Source organism: Harpia harpyja, chromosome 21 (genome assembly GCF_026419915.1).
Source record: "Harpia harpyja isolate bHarHar1 chromosome 21, bHarHar1 primary haplotype, whole genome shotgun sequence".
In the NCBI taxonomy this organism is placed as follows: domain Eukaryota; kingdom Metazoa; phylum Chordata; class Aves; order Accipitriformes; family Accipitridae; genus Harpia; species Harpia harpyja.
The window spans coordinates 5,082,834-5,102,948 of NC_068960.1; the positions used below are offsets into that span (position 1 = coordinate 5,082,834).

The 20,115-nt window shown below is 38.7% G+C and overlaps 1 protein-coding gene across 5 annotated transcripts in view; it reads right to left on the reverse strand.

The window, feature by feature from the left end:
* Nucleotides 1–20,115, reverse strand: part of SDK1 (sidekick cell adhesion molecule 1) — a 419,217-nt gene that overhangs the window by 158,143 nt on the left and 240,959 nt on the right. For all 5 annotated transcript variants that reach the window (XM_052772288.1, XM_052772287.1, XM_052772289.1 and 2 more), the window contains 2 exons: nucleotides 1,828–1,939; nucleotides 675–865 (listed from right to left, as the gene is read on the reverse strand). In XM_052772288.1, coding sequence (XP_052628248.1) covers nucleotides 675–865; nucleotides 1,828–1,939 — 303 coding nt within the window. The remainder of the gene's footprint in view (nucleotides 1–674; nucleotides 866–1,827; nucleotides 1,940–20,115) is intronic.

Below are 20,115 nucleotides of genomic sequence, written 5' to 3' on the forward strand. Positions count from 1 at the left end.
TCTTGCTACAGCAAAACTCCAACACAGAGGTGATGGTGGAAACAAGCATTGAAAGGACACCAGTGTCCCTTTAAAAATATTAAGTCCAAAGTTTCCCTTGGAGTCAAAGGTCTAGCACGTAGCACCAATTTTAATGGTATTTCCTTCTCCCTTTTGTTGCCTCAGTAATGATATCTGCCCGCCTGTGTGCTCAGGAACGTCCTTGGCCCCCCGACTGACACTTGGAGCAGACAACACACCGAAGTGCTCCTAAAAGGCTTCTTTCAGAAATACAGGCACTTGACATATTAAAACTAGATGTAAGCAAGCTGGGAGTTAATCAGGATTTAATGCATCTAAAAGCCAAGATGTGGAAGCTGCCCAATAAGGATTTTACTGCTGTATTTCCCCAACTTCTGATTAAATGTATAGTTTCACAGGGGATTCAGAATCTCATCAATGTTTAAAAAAAAAATAAAATTAAAAAAAAAAAAATCTATTTGATGAATTTATATTCATGGGGAAGAACAGCTGAATTAATTTGGAAGATAACCCTCCTTCACCTCCTTTGTTCTGTTCTCCGAAGAAAGGTTCAAATGTAAGGTCAATGAAATATTAAGATATCAATTTTATTTCCTATTATACCTCAGTCCAGAGCCTGTTTTACTAAAAAAACACATTGCCTTGAGAATTACCCATTATAGAAAGGAAGGCTTTTGCTCTTGCTGGTTCCTCTGTGCTGTCTCGCAATTTCGCTTCACAGAAGTACATCCCCACATCAGCAGAGGTTGGGTTGGTGATAGTGAGTCGTCTCCCAAAACTGCTAATGCCACTGGTTATTTTTACTCCATTTCTCTTCCAGGTCATGCTCAGTCTCTCAAGAGGTCTGCCAAGGTTTTAAAAACAAAACAAAACAGGAATACAACAATAAAATGTATATATTAGAGAATAATCTTGTCTGCAGTTATATACAGATTATAAAATTTCTCTAAGTCTTCCTCTATCCCTGACATTCACTATTAAAAAGTAAATGCATATATAACTTCTACACATCAAGACTACAGACTGCTCAGGTGGCATTATGCAAGTACAGTTAATTGATACAGCAATACAACTTAAGTGCTAATAATTTGATTTCTCTGAGCAAAAAGAGTAAATACCGCTATGGGAATCAGCTGCATAAGAAGTGCTTTCATTATAACTCAATTACCAAAACAATATTAATCATATCAAGAACATCTCTGCCCTAAGAGTGGAAAGCGAATCAGTTGGTCTCCTTATCATCCGAGGACCTCAACTATTCACTTCTGCTGGAATTCAATGCTATTCAAGGCCAACTAGATGGAAACATAAGAGGAATGCTGTGAACTCTGTATTATGGTGCATTATGAAGAGTTGAGCAATAATCACTGTAAAATAAGAGCATCTGTAATAAATTACTTCATAGGAGAGGCTCGCTAATTTATTTACTGAGAAGCACAGACTGTTCAACAATATCGCCTTTCACGTCAACAGGCAATATAGCCAAAATTTTATTATTAACCATTAACATAACTTTTTCCTTAAGACAATATCTGCTGGTTGAACAACACTATACTTCTCCTTACCGTGTGAGTAACAGGTGGGAAAGTAACTCTGCCTATATCCTTATTGGGCCAGAAAAATCAATATGTTTAATTCAGTTATGTTGGACAAACAAGATTATTCGTAAAGTTACTTTGAAGAGCAAGCATTCTGCTTCGATCATTAAACTAATAAAAAAATGAAAATAACTTCCTGTGTCCTTCTCAGTAAAGGACAGTGCATTAAAACTGGTTCTTTATAACCCCCCTGCGGCTTTTACAATACCTTGCATTGGCCACGCACTCCAGCGTGACTTCGCTGCTCCCTGCTACGACGCTAGTATTCTGTGGAGGGATTACAATGACGGGAGCCGCGGTGTCAGACGGGTCTGTGGCACCTGCGTGGGCAGAACGAAACCTCGTGAAGACTCTGCGCATCTGCAAACGGCGAGGACTGACACGTTCCAGGCAAAGGATCTTGTCAAGCGACGCAGCTGCAAACTTCACTCTTCAACCTCACCATGGCTTTTAATCTCCTCATTAAGGGGAGATCTTCAGCATGGCCATTTTTGATGGCTTTCATTATACTGTACAAACACACTGTTTCAATATACCCAGCTTGGTATCATTCAAAACACATAACTCGCAAGAACTACTCCCAGATGGAGTGCAAGGGCCATTCTCAAATAGAGAGCAAATAAATTAAGCATCCTAAAGGTTTTCTATTGTTGAGCACTTTTATTTTTATCAAACACTTGCTGACTTATATTTTTAAGACCTTTTCATGTTTTGTTTAATCTTACCACTTCCATACCATTTCAAAAGAGTCTGCCAATACTCATGTTAGTTCTTTAAAAAGATTTTACACACTGGGGAACAAATATAAAATTAACAAAGCAGCATATCACAGCAACTTCAATCCCTTTTTCTTATCAGGAAAGTAAATAACCCAAATCTGCTATTCTTTTGTGAGGCATCACACTGTAAATAATTTAGCTTATGCAACAGTCAGCAGACACTTAAAAAATGGTAAAAAGGCTGCTTGTAAATTTTCTCTGTATACATTTAGTAAGTGAATTAAAATACCCATGTATTCATAGGTACTTTGCTTCAAGCAACTCATTTGGGAAAGAAAAATTAGCTATTTTTTAGCTTGAATAACAGAGTAATAAAATTTTCTAAAGATACAGAATCCAATAAACGAATTATAGGGAAAAGTAATGAAAATAAAGCTAAACTGATGGAAGAGCAAGCCAGTTCATCAAATGTTTTCTGCAAAGGAGGCTAACCCGTGCCCATTAAGTAGAATGTGAAACTGGCAAATACAAGGTATGAACCCTGACATTCTCTTTTAAAATAATTCCCTAAAGCATACGAAATGGATAGAAGATTCTTTGCTTCTCTTGTACCCGGCATGCCAAAAGCCACTGACAGTAGATTTTTCTTGTTGGATAGACAAAGGTTTTGGCAATGGGGCTCAAAGTTCACAAGGTTAGCAGATTTCTGAACTAGTGAATGACCAAATTTTTACCTTTTGACATTTTTGTAATTGGTAGCAAATAGTGTACTATGGAAGATAAAAGCGTGTAGTATAATTTTAAAACCTTAAGAATACCACCCACACTTCTGAATAAATTCAAGCATCCAAGAATAGTACTTAAGGAAGTGGTAAGGAGATATTTATTTCTTCCCATAAATATGCTCTGTTGACCTGACACAGCATCTATATGCAACTTGCATGAGATCTCAAAAACCAAGCTTTTAGTAGATTTCATTTCTGCTCCACAACATTCCTGGAAATATGATGCTATCAGGTAGCAACTCTATCTTCTAAGAAGATTTCCATGGTGGTCTTAGAGGTATTCATGGCAGGAATTTTCCAGATAGTAATTGAAAAAATAGAAAACAAGCTGCGATCAGATTAGTAGCTTGTTACTGATGAGACAGAATAACCTCAGCATTACTGTTCACTGCTACTTCTGCACAAGATGAAGGTTTACAACAGTAAATGCTAAAACATCAACAAACAAGTTACTAATTTGGCAGTAATCATTTCTTATCTACATCTGGAAAAGAGGAAAACCACTTGTTTGACTTATCAGCTCCCCTGAAGAATGGCTCAACCCCACTAAAACCAGCCAACGAAGAGAAGCCAGCTTTGTTGTAACCCCTAGGAGTTCACCACATGCCAGTGGCTCTTTGTGCAGCGAGCAGATAAGCAGGGGAAATAGAAGTGCACGTTACTCTGCCTGCAACCAGGAAAACATAAGATTTCTTTGACTTTCTTACTGACCGTAACAAGAATCTAAACAAAGTACGTGCTTATCTTCATTTTGTACCATCGCGGAAAGAAATCTATTAAAAGCAGGCTGCTGATATAGATTTTGAGTGAGTGAACTAATATGGATGTGATACAGAGGGCTCATCTAAATGGTTAGTGCTTGGTTTCTAAGTAATATCGCTACAAAGGTCAGCTGCAGATATAACAAGCATACATAGAAAACAACAACATTTCAAAGCATTATCTAAACAGTACATAAACAGCACGCATATTTCTATTCCATATTCAAAGACAGTGAAGTTTCCCATTGCAGCACAAAGAAACCACTTGCCATAAACCACTGGCCTCAATCCTGCCAAATAAAACTCAAGAGGGACATTCCCATGGTTCCTTTTGCAGGGGGTAAGTTTGCAGCTTTGTTTTGTAGTTAATCAAAATATCAAAGGAGGAACTTGGTTTTACTTTAGAGTAAAAGTCTCAATAGGGCTGTAATGTGGAATGTGTGTGTTGCCCCATCCTTTCAGAACTTCATCCTTTTTTAAGAAATCCACAGGTTGGAATATCAGAGTAGCCAGGCTCCTAATCTAGCTAAGGAGTAACACTGTAATTTTGTTTTGATGATGTGACACAGTAAATCAGACTTCAGTTGGGCTGTGGAAGGTAGAGAGTTTCTCAAACAATCAGATAATGAAAAACTACCCAGACTTTCCAAGTTTCTTATCCTACCTGTCAATAAAGCTACTCCATCCCTCTCCTACCTCCCAATGCACTACACTGACATGATTTTACTTGACTGGTGCTACACTAAAATACAACGCAGAATGTCATTTTTAGTAAACAGACATTTTCTTTGAAAATCCTTTGTAGAAAACAACTGAATTTTTTTCTCTTCACTGTTCCTTTTTCACTTCATCAGACTTCTTCTTGTCCCAGTTTCCTAGGTCTCTGCTGTTCCCTTCTGGTTTTTCATCACCTCCTCCTCTTCCTCTGCCTCCCCTCCCTCAGGCAGCTTCTCTGCATTCATCACTGACCATCTCCCCTCCCTGCCATGCCATAGTCCCCTATAGATGTTTCACAGTAAGAACTGCTCAACTTCCCATGTATCCTTTATTTTAATGACTGAGCTTCAGTTTCTCTGAAGGAAATATTTATTAAAGACAATGAAATGGGAGAGCAATACAAATGCATACAAGAACACAGTTATAGTGAGATGAATTTGCTAATAGGGGACCACCATTCCCACCCATATTCTATCTTTCTGAAAGAAAAGATCTTCCTTCCTTTCTATCTGCTTTTTGAACCCCTCCTCTCAGCTCAGAAAGCAAAGCAACATTAGGGAAAAACACTGACCCCAGAACTGTAGCCAAGGGATGCCTCACCACTGGACATAATAAGTCTGCGGGGAACTCGTAGGAAGCTGCAGAGACAAGGCTGATCAGCACTGAAGAACACTTAAGGAATGTGCTCTTAAATCTTATTCTAGCCCTTAATAGATGACTGGATGGAAGGACTGCCACAGGCAAGAATCCTAATCCAAACAGGGACTTTTCTCCAAAAAAGAGCACACACTGTTGTTTGGTTTGGTTTTTTTTTTTTAAATTGTATCTATTTTAGCCACAGCACTCACAGTATTTCCAATCTTCCCTTTGCTTCTAAACCTTCTCATTAGACACTGTATTAATTATTACTGGTATCTACCAGGGCCCAGTAACTGAAACGCCTTCAGGACCGGCCCCAACCAATTTTTGAGGCTTGATTATCGTAACTCCAAAGGCTCTGACTCACGAGTGGAGGGAGCTTATCTTGGAGCTGTTTCAGTGGTTCCCATCCCCAGCTGCTCACAAAGCAGTTGGTGAACTGCTGCCATTTACAGCCCAAAATATTAAGGTAAATTGGCATCAATATTATTTTTTTCCATATTAGACTTTTTTAAAAAGGAGAAAAAAGAGCCAAAAAAAGAGCCAAAAAAACCCCCTAAAAATAGAAAATGGAAAAGAAGATCTAGGGTTTTTCTGTCTGTCTAAACATAAACTCCTCTCCAGACTGTGGAATTCAAGAATCTAGCAATCCTGCACAAAGCAGAGATATATTGAGGGAAGAGAGAAAAATAAAGAGTGAACACCTCTTGCACGGTCTATTTGTTTTTATCACCAGTGGCTGTATATGACTGCACAACGCCAATCTTGGATCACACTGAACTTCCCCCTTCCCTCCTCCTGTCTGACCAAGAATGAAACCCGTCCCAAGTGGTCTATAACACAAGGGTTTTTTTTAATACTGACAAGCTGTAGAATTTTTAATCTGTTATATAAATACAATAATTATGGAGACTGGCCTATCATCTCTGAAAAGACAGTGCTTTTATTTCACTGCATATATTGCTATGTAAGGTACAGAGAATTTTAAATATAATTTACAGTTGGTAAAGATCAGAGACTTTATCAAAGCCACTTGGGTGCTTAATTTTCCCAACAGAGATGAAATCCCACTCGGGCCATATGACTGAAAACATAAAAGGTGCTTTCCCCTTCAGCAATATATAAATATTAGGTTCTTCCCCAGATTTTACATTACGGCATGCAAAGTTTATCTGTATCTGTGTTTGCAGTGCAGAATATTAAGAGTATTACTTCAATGGATGCTCAAATTCATCTCAGAGAGATATGGGGCAAACCAGCCTTAATAGGTGAGAGCAAGTGTTTATCTCTTGAGAAGGAGTAATAGCTTGAGTTCAGACTAGAGAAAAATTACAGGTCTTATTTTTGAGGCTTGCTTATAGGTCCCAACCCTCTGAAGACACTTAATACAAACAAGGTGACCATGGGTAGCAGGAGGGAGGATCGCCTAAATAATCACCCAGATCACCCTCATTTACTTAGTACGGGGTAGAGCCTGGAACGTGATGTTGACTGCTAGTCATTCCTACGCTTAGTGTTAGCTACTACTGCAATTACTTCTCAGTGTCCTGTTTTCAGGGAAGAAGGAATCCCACGGGAATCAGTATGCAAAAATGGATTTACTTCTTCATATCATGAAATTTGTCTATGGGAGAAAAACACTTCACAGAAAAGATCACCAGCACACTACCCTCAAGCTCATGGAGAAATTGAATACTTTAACAGAACTCTGAAACCATTTATAAGTTATCCTGGGAGAAAAAGATTAGAAAACCTTCACCATAAACTTCCTACAGACTTTCAGACTTGCACAGTATGCAGAAATGCCTTTGCAATTACTATGCAGGATACATGCAAAGCTTCATGTTAGCAAATTATGGATACCTATATTAGAAAAAAGCAGAATAGGAGATGAGTCCAATACAAATAGCAAAAATATTACATATAAATAGTTCAACATTATGGCATCAAGAATGTGCAATCTCTGCCTGTGTAACATAGAATATGAGAAAAGAGGAGAAATGACAATCACCCAGCATCTCAGGATTGCTCGAGGGAAAAAAAAAGACCTTACAAATACAAACTGTCTAATGGAATACATTTCACTTTTTCCAGGTACAGCCTGCAGATTGTTTGGATTATCAACCCATACTGGATTAATGCCCCTTTCCCTTTTCAGTACAAGATACACAACAGGAATTGGATCCTGATCAATAATAGATTAATTTCCCTTCCCTTTTGCAGTACAAGATGCACAACAGGAACTGGAGCCTGATCAACAGACTAGCAAATGCTGACAACCACCTGCGGGCACAAGAGAGAAGCATTATGCAAATAATGAAAAAAAGTGTATTTCTCAATCATAAAACTCCATCCTAAAACATGGCTTGTCTTATTTGTTCCCTACTTATTAGAGTGATTATTAACAGGTTATACAATAGAAGAGCATTAAGACAATAAAAGCTACCACTTCATTTTTTCACTTTTATTCTAGCAAGGACTGTATTCATTTTCAAGAAAAGGGAAATATGTGATGCTGCTGTGCACTACTGTGCACTGTACAGGTCTCTGCTCAGATTTCTAGACGTAAAGAAAAATAACAGACTTCCCTGTGAGGACTCTTGGTCACATTTGTTTAGTTTGATGAATAACATTAAAACTCCAGACAGTGCTTTTTTGAGTCAAAAGTACATATTTATAAAATAATTAGCAATCTAATGGCACAGAGTTGGTGTATGAAGAATTATGACTTTTCAGTACCTGAGGATATCTTAAGACTCCTCAAACATGTACGTATTAACATACTTTCTGATCTTGAACCTTTGAGAAACTAGACTATAGCCTCAAAAAAAGTAAACAAGCAACAGCATAAAAACTTAGCTTTGTAGATCAAATTTATAGGGAAAGTGGCCTTGTTGTTTGAATCAATCACAGCAAGTGAATTCTTATATATACAGTCCTCATCTTGATCCACACATCAGACATGACGACATATGAATAAAACACCAGATAGGAAAAAGGTTTACAAAACACAACACAAGCAGAACAAGTGAACAATCTAGGGCAGTTATATTTATTGACTCAATATACTCTTGTCAATGTGACTAAGCTTTGCCCACATCAAATCAAACATGACTCATTTCCACTACAAGTAAAATTAAAAAAAAAAAAAGTGTAAATAAAATAATAAAACCCAGAACAAAATCCAGCAAGTAGATCACAAATTAAATACCCAGTGTATGAAGGGGAATATGGTAAAGAGAATTAAATACCCAGTGTATAAGGGGGGATATGGTAAAGAGAAGCAAGTACAAAAGATTTCATCAACAACTGTTGAGAAAGCCTTGCATAAATTAATCTTGGCTGAATTGCCCATGTCTTAAAGCAGTGCCTGAAAACCTGCACTCCTTCCTTTTCTATCCACCCCTTCTGGGCCTGTGGGATAGGCCGTGTATGTTACAACAGTACTTCTGATGCATTTAACTTTGAAAAATAAAGTTACCCAAAGAAATTAACCTACAAAATGTGTGATTTACCCAGTCAAGCTTGCAATTCTGCAAGCAGTTCAAAATGCACTTAACTTCAGGTACTTGGTGGTTGGTTTGAAGAGAGTAAAAATACTTACGTTCCTAGTCCAAGTAGATATATAATATTACAGAAAAACAGTCTTAAAGGAGAAAGTGGAAAAAATATATTAATTATGCAAAGCGTTGGCAAGAAGATATTTAATGTGTATGGAGCTTCCTGCTAACTGTGTTTGGAGCAGAGGGCTAGAAAGCACCTCCTGGGTCAGCCTAGTTCCCTCTCTCTCTGACGTCCCATCGTGCAATCCCGTTTCCAAATGTACCGGGGCTTGTGGTAAAAATACTGAGGTTTTTTAACACCACTTTTCTGGTTGGAAAGTTTCCTAGAGCTTTGTTGTTCAACCTGTTAAAACCATTCCTAATTTCCAGCTTAAATGTATTCATGGCCAATGTACCCCATTTGTTCTTCTGCCAAAGCTGTCCTTTAGCTTAAATAGCTGTTTTCTCCCTCTGTGTTGTTTATGTCCAAAGTATTTATAGAAAACAATCATACTCCTTCACAGTCTTAATTTTACTTAGCTAAATAAGCCAAACTTTTCTTGTCTGACAAGTTTGAAAGGATTCACTGAAATATATACAAACAAAAGAATAGGAGCAAGGGTAAAAAAAAAAAACAAACCAACCTAGTATCACACTATCAATGTTTCCAAATGTTTAAACAAATAACAGCCACATTTGTAACAGCTTTTTTTCCCCTTTGTAAGGACTTTCACACAGACTGCAAGAGCTGTTAGTTTTAGCCCTAGGGAAAGATTAATGGAGAACTCGACTCTATCCACAAGATGACTTATACCCTTTTTTGTGTAGATACTACAGCAAAGAAGAGCTTTATATCTTTTATTAGATAAAACAGAGCCTAAAATACAGGTTGAGAAGCTTCTAAAACCTTGTAGAGAGATTTTAGGGTCTATTCCTGGGCATAATGAGACACGGAGGCATAAATACAGTTGATTTACAAACAGAAAATGTGTTGCTGGTGGTGCAACACTGCAGTGCTCAAGGCGAGGAACCACCAGTGGGACGGTTCACGGTGAGACAGTGTCTCCAGCTTGTCTCTCACCAGTTCTGCTCCATAGACTGGGACAGGGATGGGAGATCTGCCTTTTTTTTTTTTTTTTCTTCTCCTGATTTTGCCCTTTTTTCCACAGGCCATTAAGTGCAGGTGACCCAGAAATTGCTATTTGGGGGCAAGTCCTCCACAAAACAGACTTGTTCCTCCTCTTCTCTACTACCAGAGGTCTACAAACCCACTTGGTATTTTAGGACTACTTCAGAAATAAATTTCTAGTGTTGTCCCATGTAGTTTTAAGGAAATTAAGCCACTGCTTAGTTACACAGCTCCCTGTGATGATTCAGCAGCTAAATTCAAAAGCAGACCAAATTTCTGCTCCAACACTCTGAAATTCCCTTGTCACAACTCCTCGTGCAAAAAGAGCAATTTGGAAGTTCAGTCTCTGTCACTGACCTGACCTTCCCCCATGCACAGTGAGGGGTTTCTTTCTGCCTAGAAACTTATCATCCAGCACATCATTAGAGCTTTTAACATGAAAAAATATATAGCCTCAAGCTATTCTAGCTAAAGAACACTCAGGTGGCTTTTCAATTCACCAGATAGCTTTAATATTGGCTCTATAAGTGGATAGAGTGTGTAATCTTATTCAACAGCAGTTAAAAGGGGGGGAAAAAAATATCCCTGGTCTAGCAGTGGAATGTATTAGCCTCAGAGTCATCTTCAAAGTGATGCAAGAGGCAACAGGTAGAGCAGCCCAGTGCAGCCAGCCAGCAGGGCGAGCAGCACCTCTGCAGTCAGCATCCAGAACCTTTGGGTTTTTAGCAGTATAATCCAAAACATGCTTACGTTTAAAAAGATTTTAAAATAACTCATCAGTGGAAATTATTTTTAAGAGGCTGTATATTTTTACGATGCACTTTAGTGCATCGTAAGAGAAGCATCCTTTTAAATATAAACAGGCATGCATTTAGGAGGAGGAGGAAACAGGTTTGAGGGATCTGGCAGCAGTTGCATGGATTTCTGCAGCAGACAGCAAGAGTCACTTTCTCCTGAGGACAAAACCAAGCTTTTAACAGCTTACAGCCTTGGGGCTTCATGTATCTGGATATTTACCACTGGCCTTCTTAATAAAGGTAAATTAAGTTAATAAACCACACATCAGTAATTGGACGTTAAATAAACTAGAACCATCGGTGAATCATAATGTCCAGAAATGCAAAATTCAGTGGTGAGACAAGAGCTGAGAGAAGAAATGAAGAAGGAAAGCTGAGCTGGGGACAAGGCTGCGTTACAGGACTCAGAGAACCACTGCTATTTCAGATGCTGCAGTTCTCACCAGCAGATTCTGGTTTACTGTCAAGCAGCAGGAAAGAAAGAGAAATGAGAGACAATAAAATGCTGTCCTCTGTTTTCAAATGTATCTTTGTATGTGGCTTCATTTTTTTTAATAAATGCATTTCTTAACTCCTTACTTTGGCACAAATAAAATCATACAATTGACAATCTAGTTGCTCGTTCTCCTTTAAACTTGTAATAAGTCTAAACACTCTTCTACTTAGAAATGAAAGGGTGGTAACAAACAAAAAAAGAGAAAAGAGGAGGAAAAAAAAAGAGCCGTTCTCATCTATCCTTCACCAGACTTAAGTAGAGAAAAGCATCTGCAGTGACTTCAGGGGAAATTATTTAAGAAATGCCTTCAAGAATTTATTTTATGACAACAACAATTGAAGCACTATTTTCACAGGGAAGATTTAAGATTAAATATGCTCCGTAGAGCATAAACCAAATACGTACGATTGATCATATGTGAGTTTCTAAGATCTATTTCTTTGTAGCATTTCTTTAAATGAACCTGATGTTGTGGTGCAGTACATTGGAAGCAGACACTTACCCATATATACTGATCATCTGACAAATAGTACTGATGAAGCTAAAATTAATTTCAGTTATGCTCCAAGTTTAAAAAAAGCTGGAATTCTCTAGCATCAACTTAGATTCAGAAGAATGCTATTAAATACCTGGCAAATACATGAAGATAATAAGTATTATTGGATTTTAGAGATTTCCTTAGGCCTGGATATCTACTGTACCTGGCTGCTTGTTTAAAAGTCTGTAATCTTCCTGAAAGATTAAAGAAAAGAATTTAAACCTGCCCTCACTGAGAATAAGCAGAAGACAAATCTGAAAGTGTTCCACAGTTGATCTGTCCTTCACAACGATGGAAAGGGCTTTTGTGTCACAGAGATTTGATGCCAGTAAATGCATACAGGCCACCAAATCGGCCATCATTATCTAAAAAGTGTACATAAGAGACACTCACTTAAAGCCGTACAAGTACATTTTTGCAGTTACTGGATAAGCAAGGTGTTGATCAAAGCTTTCTCCAGAAAATCCAATTTAAGAGCAGGGATTAAAATTCACTACATATAAACATCTTTGAACATTAAAAGAAAAAAAAAACCCCAAACAACCAAATTTAAAAACCTGCCCTCAGATCCCAGATGCTACAGGCACGGAACAATTTAAGAAGGCTTAAAGAAGAGCACTTCTACAGATATTTATAACATTGAACTAAATAGGCAGTTTGGTTCTTTCTTGCTGAACTACTATTCAAACCAAGATGCACTCACCGAACAGCATTTTTAAGCTCAAGGTCAACTCTTGCTGCATTCTATTTATACATATATATGAGAAACATGTTTTGGGATCCAGATTGCTACCTTGCTCCCAAAGGTCTGCTATTTCCAAGTCTTTACATAAAGAGAGCAGATCTGAAAAACAAGATACCCCACAGCCTTCTTCCAACAGCTAACTCAACTCAACATATGGAATGACTTGTCAAAATAATATTTTGAGAAATAGGTTATCAGGGGCCTCAGGTCCACTCCATATGGTCTAAAGTTCTCCATCCCCCTGACCATAACGTGCTACTTTGTCCACTTTCTTCTATAAAGGGATACAATCCTTAATAAAAGCAGAGTTGTTCAGGTCACAGACATTCAGAAGCAAGTAAAATTTCATTTATATATTTAGAGTACCATAAAATAAAAAAGCGGGGCAAAACCACTCACACAGCAGAGCTCAGAATCCAAAGAAATATTTTTCTATCAAAAGAAAGAATTTTTCTTCCTCTTTATAGCACAGATGTTCTTCTAAATAAAGTGCAGCTTTCCCTTTGCAGCCTTTGTGATTATCAATCTTTGGTTATTTTATAATATAAGGTTGCCTCAGACCTCAGCAGGGAGAAAAATACACATTGCTGTATTTCCTCTGTAGCAAGAACAAAACAAGTGTGAAAGCAAAGAATGTTCCAAAGGAGCAAAGAATAACCCTGCTAAAGAAAGTCTACAAACTTATTCATTCAAAAATAATTCCTCAGATGGATAAGCATTTAATTTTCTGAAGTGAGAATAAACCAGTGTGTCTCTTCTCTGGAAGATGGAACAGGTTTTTGTATCTGCCTATTTATACACAGTACATAAATGCCTTCTCAGAGAATGCTGCAAGTACTGTAAAAAGAAATCTAAGGGGAAGTTATTACTCAAGGCTCTTTGTTAGTATTTCTGCAGCATGGGTAGTGTCAGCATTGTTAAAAATAAATTGTTAGTCGTACCTTACTTGGCCAGTACAAATGCTGTTTGCATTAATGTACTTATAATTTCCTATCTGCTGTTCCCAGATAAGAGAGGAGTTTAAGAGTATGATGTCTTTTCGATCTTGCACTGACTTCTTCCCCTCTCCGGAAAGGGCTGGGTCACTGTTTTCAGCTGTATGGATGGCAAACAGCCTCTCCTGCATATGACAAGGACTTGTCGCTTTGATAGTGAAAAACCAGAAGCTTATTTCCACAGGGTGCTCTTGTCTCCCAGCTCATCCAAAACTTTGCATTTCATGCTGCTTCTTATTTGAAATTTCTGTCATCATAATATGACACTAGGATGTCACAACAGAATTACAGTTAATAAGGAAAATTAGGGGGAATAAATGAGAGATAAAATGAGAAAATGGTACATTAGGAAATGTGCCGTTGTCTAAGACATGAATTTATACATTGTTGAGATACAAGTGACATCTATTTCATTTTGGTTTAAAAAGAAATACATTCAACCCTAGGTTTAGAAACATACTGTCACTTTCCAAAATGTCCTTGGGTTATCAGTTTGCAATTAATTGGCAACGTGTGATTAGGCAGAACACAACAACATTGTTTAGATTTAATCAACCCATTTTATTCAGATTTGCCCCGAAAATAACACTTAACAACACGATTCTGCTATCCAGATGGTAATGGGCTGTGTTAGTGCAGAACTATCAAACATCAGAGCAACTACAACAGTACAAAAATGTTGCAGGGTCCACTTGACAACAAAACATTGTCACTTGCCTTCCCTCATACACATACCATCTCCTAAAAGTACTTACACAGAATGAAGAAGGATGAATCACTTCACTTATATACACACATAAAACGCATTTAGGTATGGATTAAAATTACACTAAGCAGCTAAAACGAAACTGGAAGCCAGGATGGGAAATGCTGGCTGTAGCTAGCACCTGGTCCCTGAATTCTGTAGGGGATGCCAGTTCGCCTCCAGTGCGGAGCTAGTTTTGCCTTGTTCTGCTTCGTGACTTCTGTCCGGCTTTTTGATTGTGCTATTTGTTCTGCAAACTCAGTGCATCCATACCTATCTTCAGCAAAAGAAGATACTACATGAATAAATCACACATAATATCAAAAGCTAGTGCTGGCCTCTCTACAGGCTGCTGAAAACACCCTATGGAGTGTCACATAATTGATTTATCTCCTCTCCTCTCTTTCAAAAGTAATTATAAAGAAGAGATTAAGGTGTGCCAGACCATTTGGCTATTCGGGAGCCAAAGAATTTTACAGCATAGACCAAATTTAAGACAGTAAAATGTGTTACCTACTGAACCACGAAATCTCCGAGAAAACTCATAAATACAAGCAGCTTTTCAAAATAAACCATCATCTCTCCCTCCTACTGCCTCCAAAGCCTGTAACCCCAAACACAAAAAACCTGAAGAAAACAAAGCCCAGTGATATATAAAAGTACAACTGAAGCATTTTTGACATTTCTCTATCACTCTTAAAAATAGTAATAATCTTGAGCTATTGAAGTTGCTGAAAGAAAATAAAAATCAATGCATTTTCACTTAGCGCTTTTGGAAAAGAAAAAGATTACTTGGTATTTCAGCAAAATGCTTTAATGCAGCTTTGTAACAGAGCCCACCATAACTTACAAATAAAGCTCTTCACACTCAAGCATTTACTGCACCCCAGAACTTGATACTTGGAAGGGAATAAAGGCAAGACTGCACTTCCCAATGTAAAGTGGGCAGAGCAGTTACTGGTACCAGTATCATGTCCAGGCTACATAACCTGCAGTGTTCTGGGGCTCTATAAACAGCTGCCCTGTGATCTCATGTGGCATACACATAAGACAGGGACTTTAGACATACCTACTGAGGATTTTATACATGTAATAAAGCAATTTATTTCACACAACATGGAAATTGCCTTGGGTTTATGCTTTCCTTGATTACCACTTAGCCTCAATCCAGCAAGCAATGATGCACAAATTGAGATTGGGGGTTTGTTGTTAATTGGGGGGAGGCTGTGGGTTTGTTTTTTGTGTGTGTGTGTGGTTTTCTTTTTTAATAGCATAAATGGAAAAATTTACAAGCTTCAACTTCAATGTGTACCCAAAGCTCTGGAAATGTGGGCTTTTAAGTATTTCTCTGCATTTCCCATTTTTTTGCTGGTCACAAATTTTAGGTTTGTAACCATGTGCAGGATAAAAATGACCAGATTTCTGATAGACATTAAGAGTCTTCTGCGAATCATTTTAAACTACTCAAAGCTGTCTTTGAAAGTGGTAAACAGTTGAACCTTCCCTTAATACAGGCAGGGTGAACATAAAATTGTACATTTTATAGTAAATCACACATCACATATAATAATTAATAGCAATCGCCAATGTAAAAGACAACAAGAAAAAATAGCATCTTGCAAACAAATCTGTTTCTTGTCTCATACTGGAGAACTAGAGTCACCAAAAATGCTTTAAAACAAATGTTTATAAATGCCAACAATTTTTCTGTTGTTTCTGATTCTTCACTATGCATACAAATGCATAAAATGTAAAACCCAGCAAAGAGGTAAAGTGGAACATTTAAAAAAGCTGATTTAATTCTGCACAAAACCTTTACTCCTACCATTAAAAAGTACAATTTATTACCACTGGAAAGCATAAGGAGTAGAAAGTGCTCTTGAAAAATAATAACTGCTTCTACCAGCACACCAGAGACCTCTACAGAAGACGTAGGAACCATTATCTCCATTTTACATGTGGTGAAAATGAGGCAAGGACAAACATTACTGAAATGAGGCTACAGCAGGTGAAAGTCTGACCTGTTTACTATGACCTTTTAACATTTTAGGCTATACTCAAATACAGGATGGAAAACTTTTTTTTTCTTTCCAATCTCCAACTGGAAGAAGAAGATGCTATATAATATCCATGGGGATCTTGCAAGCTCTGAAGCTGTCTCCCCTTCTCACACACCCTTTGCAGGTCAGCTCTCAGTTGAAAGATTTGTTAATGTGATATGGCAATCTAAATTAAATTCTACTGCAAATTTTCAGACAACGCTGGACAGTTATTCACTGCATCTCTGGTCAAGAGCAGACAGGATAGGGGAAAAAAAGACAGTGTATTCTCCCAGGTTTTATCATAGGCAACGCCAGTATGAGCATAAACCAGGCAATTTGCATTTCTCAGAGTTAGTGTTTCAAGTTGCCTGCAAACTCTGGCACATGTGATCACAGCAGTTTAACTGAGCTTTAGCTATTATAAGCATTACATATGAATGCCTAAACCCTAGATCATAATGTATGTTAAGGCCATTCAAACAGCACGTTACATTCTAGTGTTAAAAATCTGCTTTCCTGCTCCTCTATCTCTACAGTAGTTTTCTGCCATACCTTTCTTTTGTACTTTATCAAACAGATCAAATGTATATAGTCAACATATTTAAAGATAAAAAAGCCAAAATGAAAACCAGTCTGAAACATCCCAGAACATGGATGCAGTCGGTGGGTAATTCTGCTGTTAGCGAGCACTTGGACTCGCTGCCTGCCCTGCCCTGAGACCGAGCCAGCAAAGGAGCCCGGGGCCGGAGGGACCGCTGTGCTCACGCCTCTGAACTGGGTCCTGCCAAGATGCAAACCAGCAGCATCTCTTTGCCTTTCCAATTTTCCTGTGAACAAAGACATGGTCAGTGTCACACGCTCAAAGAATCAACTCTTGGCTGCTATTTACTTCCACAGAGCAGTTGGAGGAGCATCAGTCCCAGCCGGGACGTGGGCCAGTGCTGCCGAAAGGCCAGCGCTGGAGCCCGGAGCGCACCAGCAGGCTCTGCAGCCTTTTCCTCCCTCCTGGGTGTCACTGCCTGCCGTCAAGGTCAGGTCTGACATGGCACGGCTGGATAACCTTGGATCAGGCTGCTGGGAAAACAACTAAATTGTGAGAGTTGTGTGAGAAAGAGCTGCGAGAAATCTCATCCGGGTCCTCCGCCCATTGACAGAGGAGCTGCATCTAAACTCAGGACCTCGGTCCTTGCCTGAGCTATGTCGTAGGTATGCTCGCACCCACGCCTTGTACCTTGCTGACCTGACCTCCTGGCTTTAGGTTGGACCTGCCCTGCCACTATGGATTTGTCTGGTGAGGACTATTGGGCATATCCCTTCTTCAGACAGCGTAGGGCTGGGTCCCTCGTCAGGGAGGACCTTGCTGCTGCTGCCTTGCTGTCAACCTCAGCTCCTGCCTCTCCTCTTGCAGACCAGCTTGCCCCAGCTGCTCCCTGACAGCCAGCATTCAAACAGCAGGCTCAGGATTTGCCACTTTCACATGGTAGCAAGGCAGGTTAATGTATTTCTTAAAATCTGAGACCATTAACTTATTGCTCAGATGTAGCTCTATCTGTAACCACTTGGATTAGAAGCTCAAAAAAATTAGGTACAGATGATGAAAGGAAATACCACAGCATCAAAACACACACATAAAAATAAGGATCATCTACCTGACCCCTGAAAAGCCTAAGCCTGACCCTTGAGAGCCAGTGGCAAGCGATATCTCTTGCCTCAAAGAGCATTCTTCTGAAAACTAAAAAATGGTTAAATGAGATGCTGGGTAAACTGCTGTTGCTTTGCTTATCTTCTGAGTGTATTGCTGTCAACAGCTGGATGAGCGCGCTAGGTATAACAGGCTGGGTGGACAGGGCTACTGGCATATCACGGGTAAACTACATATACTAGTACACTATATGCTTCAAAGATAATTTATATTAGGGAAGTCTCCTGGGTAGGAATTCCATTTTTTTTTATTTGCACACAAAAATGGTTTCTGAAGACATAAGTTAGAATGAGTTTGTTTCTCACTAATCACTTGATTACCACAACCAAAAGTTGGAACTGGGACAAAAGTACTTAGAGCTTAAATGACAGATGTCATCCCATTTCTGAGAGGATGTTAAGGGATATTCAAGAAGGGATATGACTTTCTCTTTAGAAAGAATGAAAACTAAATTGAATTTTCTCTCTGTAACCTTTATGAATCACAGTTTCCCATTTGTCTGTGGTGACAGATTCCTGTATTTCCCAGAGGAAAATACAATTTTCCTTGAGGAAGGGGAAGCAAGAGAGAAAGTGAATCAAAATGTTTTGTTTCTTTCAGTTCTTTCAAGGACCACTTTCTAAGGAAGCAACTTGATGAATTCATCCATACGGCTGCCCCTTCCCAGGGGTCTTGTACTTACAGATGTATCTGCAGTGTGGGATTAAGCTCCCTAGGCCACCAGAAAGGAAAAGGGACACAATAAATACATTAGTATTTAGTACATCACTCTTTAACATAACTTTGAAGACTTGATTCAGCAATCCATCAAAAAACTATTCCTTCTAATGGAGGAATATTAATATGAATTTGATCTAGATGTTCTCCAGCCCTCTCCAGATGTTCTTCTGGCCACTGAGTTATTCCTCTGCTCACTGACAGAGTTCACGCAGAGCTGTCTCACTGAACACACGCATGCATACATCTGCATACATTTGGGCAGCTTTAGGGTAGGGGTTTTTTCTAGACCAAGGACTAAGAAAATCAGAGAGTAAGCAACACCCTGAATGCTGGGGATGCATAGAATGATCTGTCGAGTTTCATAAAAACTTCTCCCCTTCATGAATGCCCCTGGTTTGGGAGGAAAAGACTTTTTGAAAGACACATTACTAACTTTTATAATGAAGGCTAGAATCCTCAACCCTTCTCATAACATTACAGGAAAAGCATCCGAAGATGAAAAGGCACATTCAACAAAGCACAAATATATGTTACCCTTATTCGATGATCAGCTTCAGGTTAAACCTGTCTGCCTTGAGACTGGAGATTAATAGTGATAGCTTCTTTTAATGACTGTAGAAATGCCACAGTGCCTGCCAATAACAACTTGAGCAATGAACAGGTTGCTACAGAATGTATTGTTTATGCACCACTGACTGCAGTCTCTATACAGAAAATTTAATAGACCCTTTTTTCCCTCTCAGCAAGCTTATGCGGTTGGGGATTTAGAACTGCATTACTCCTTATGACCTGACTTATTTATCATGTCAATCATAGTAATGATGTGTCAAAATTATCACAATTCTGAAGCTTTCCTTTTATCATCATTTTGGGAGTGTTCTTTCTCAGCATTATAAGTACATATGACAGAAGCGACATCAGAGGCATAGATTTCATGCATGGCTCTAACAAAATCACAGGGTTAAATAGCTACTTCTAGAGCCAAAGCACCATGGAATAACTTCTTCCATTTTTCTAATTCAGTTCTTGTAATAGCAGCTAGACACACAGCTGCAACTGCAATTAAGGAGAAAAGATGGGGAATAAAACTGCACAGAGTCAATTGCCAAAGGTCAAATTAAGATGCTGGAATTTGCAGGTCCTGACCCACCTAACACCATGCACTTGGCCTTCTGATACCACCAGTCAGATTTAAAATTACAACTGTAGCAATTAGTAAGACTGAAGAATTAGAAGAGCGGGTTACTTATTGGTGAGATTGTCCTTCCCTGTCTAAGCAAAAAGCTTCGTCAAGGACTCCAGTTAGGGAAGGGAAAATAATGCAGATAGAGGGATTTAGCCCTTGCTGATACAGAAGTTTCAGACAAGTGTGCATGCAAGGTCACAGCCAGGCTGATGAAGGTGACTGTCTCAGCAGCTCAGGT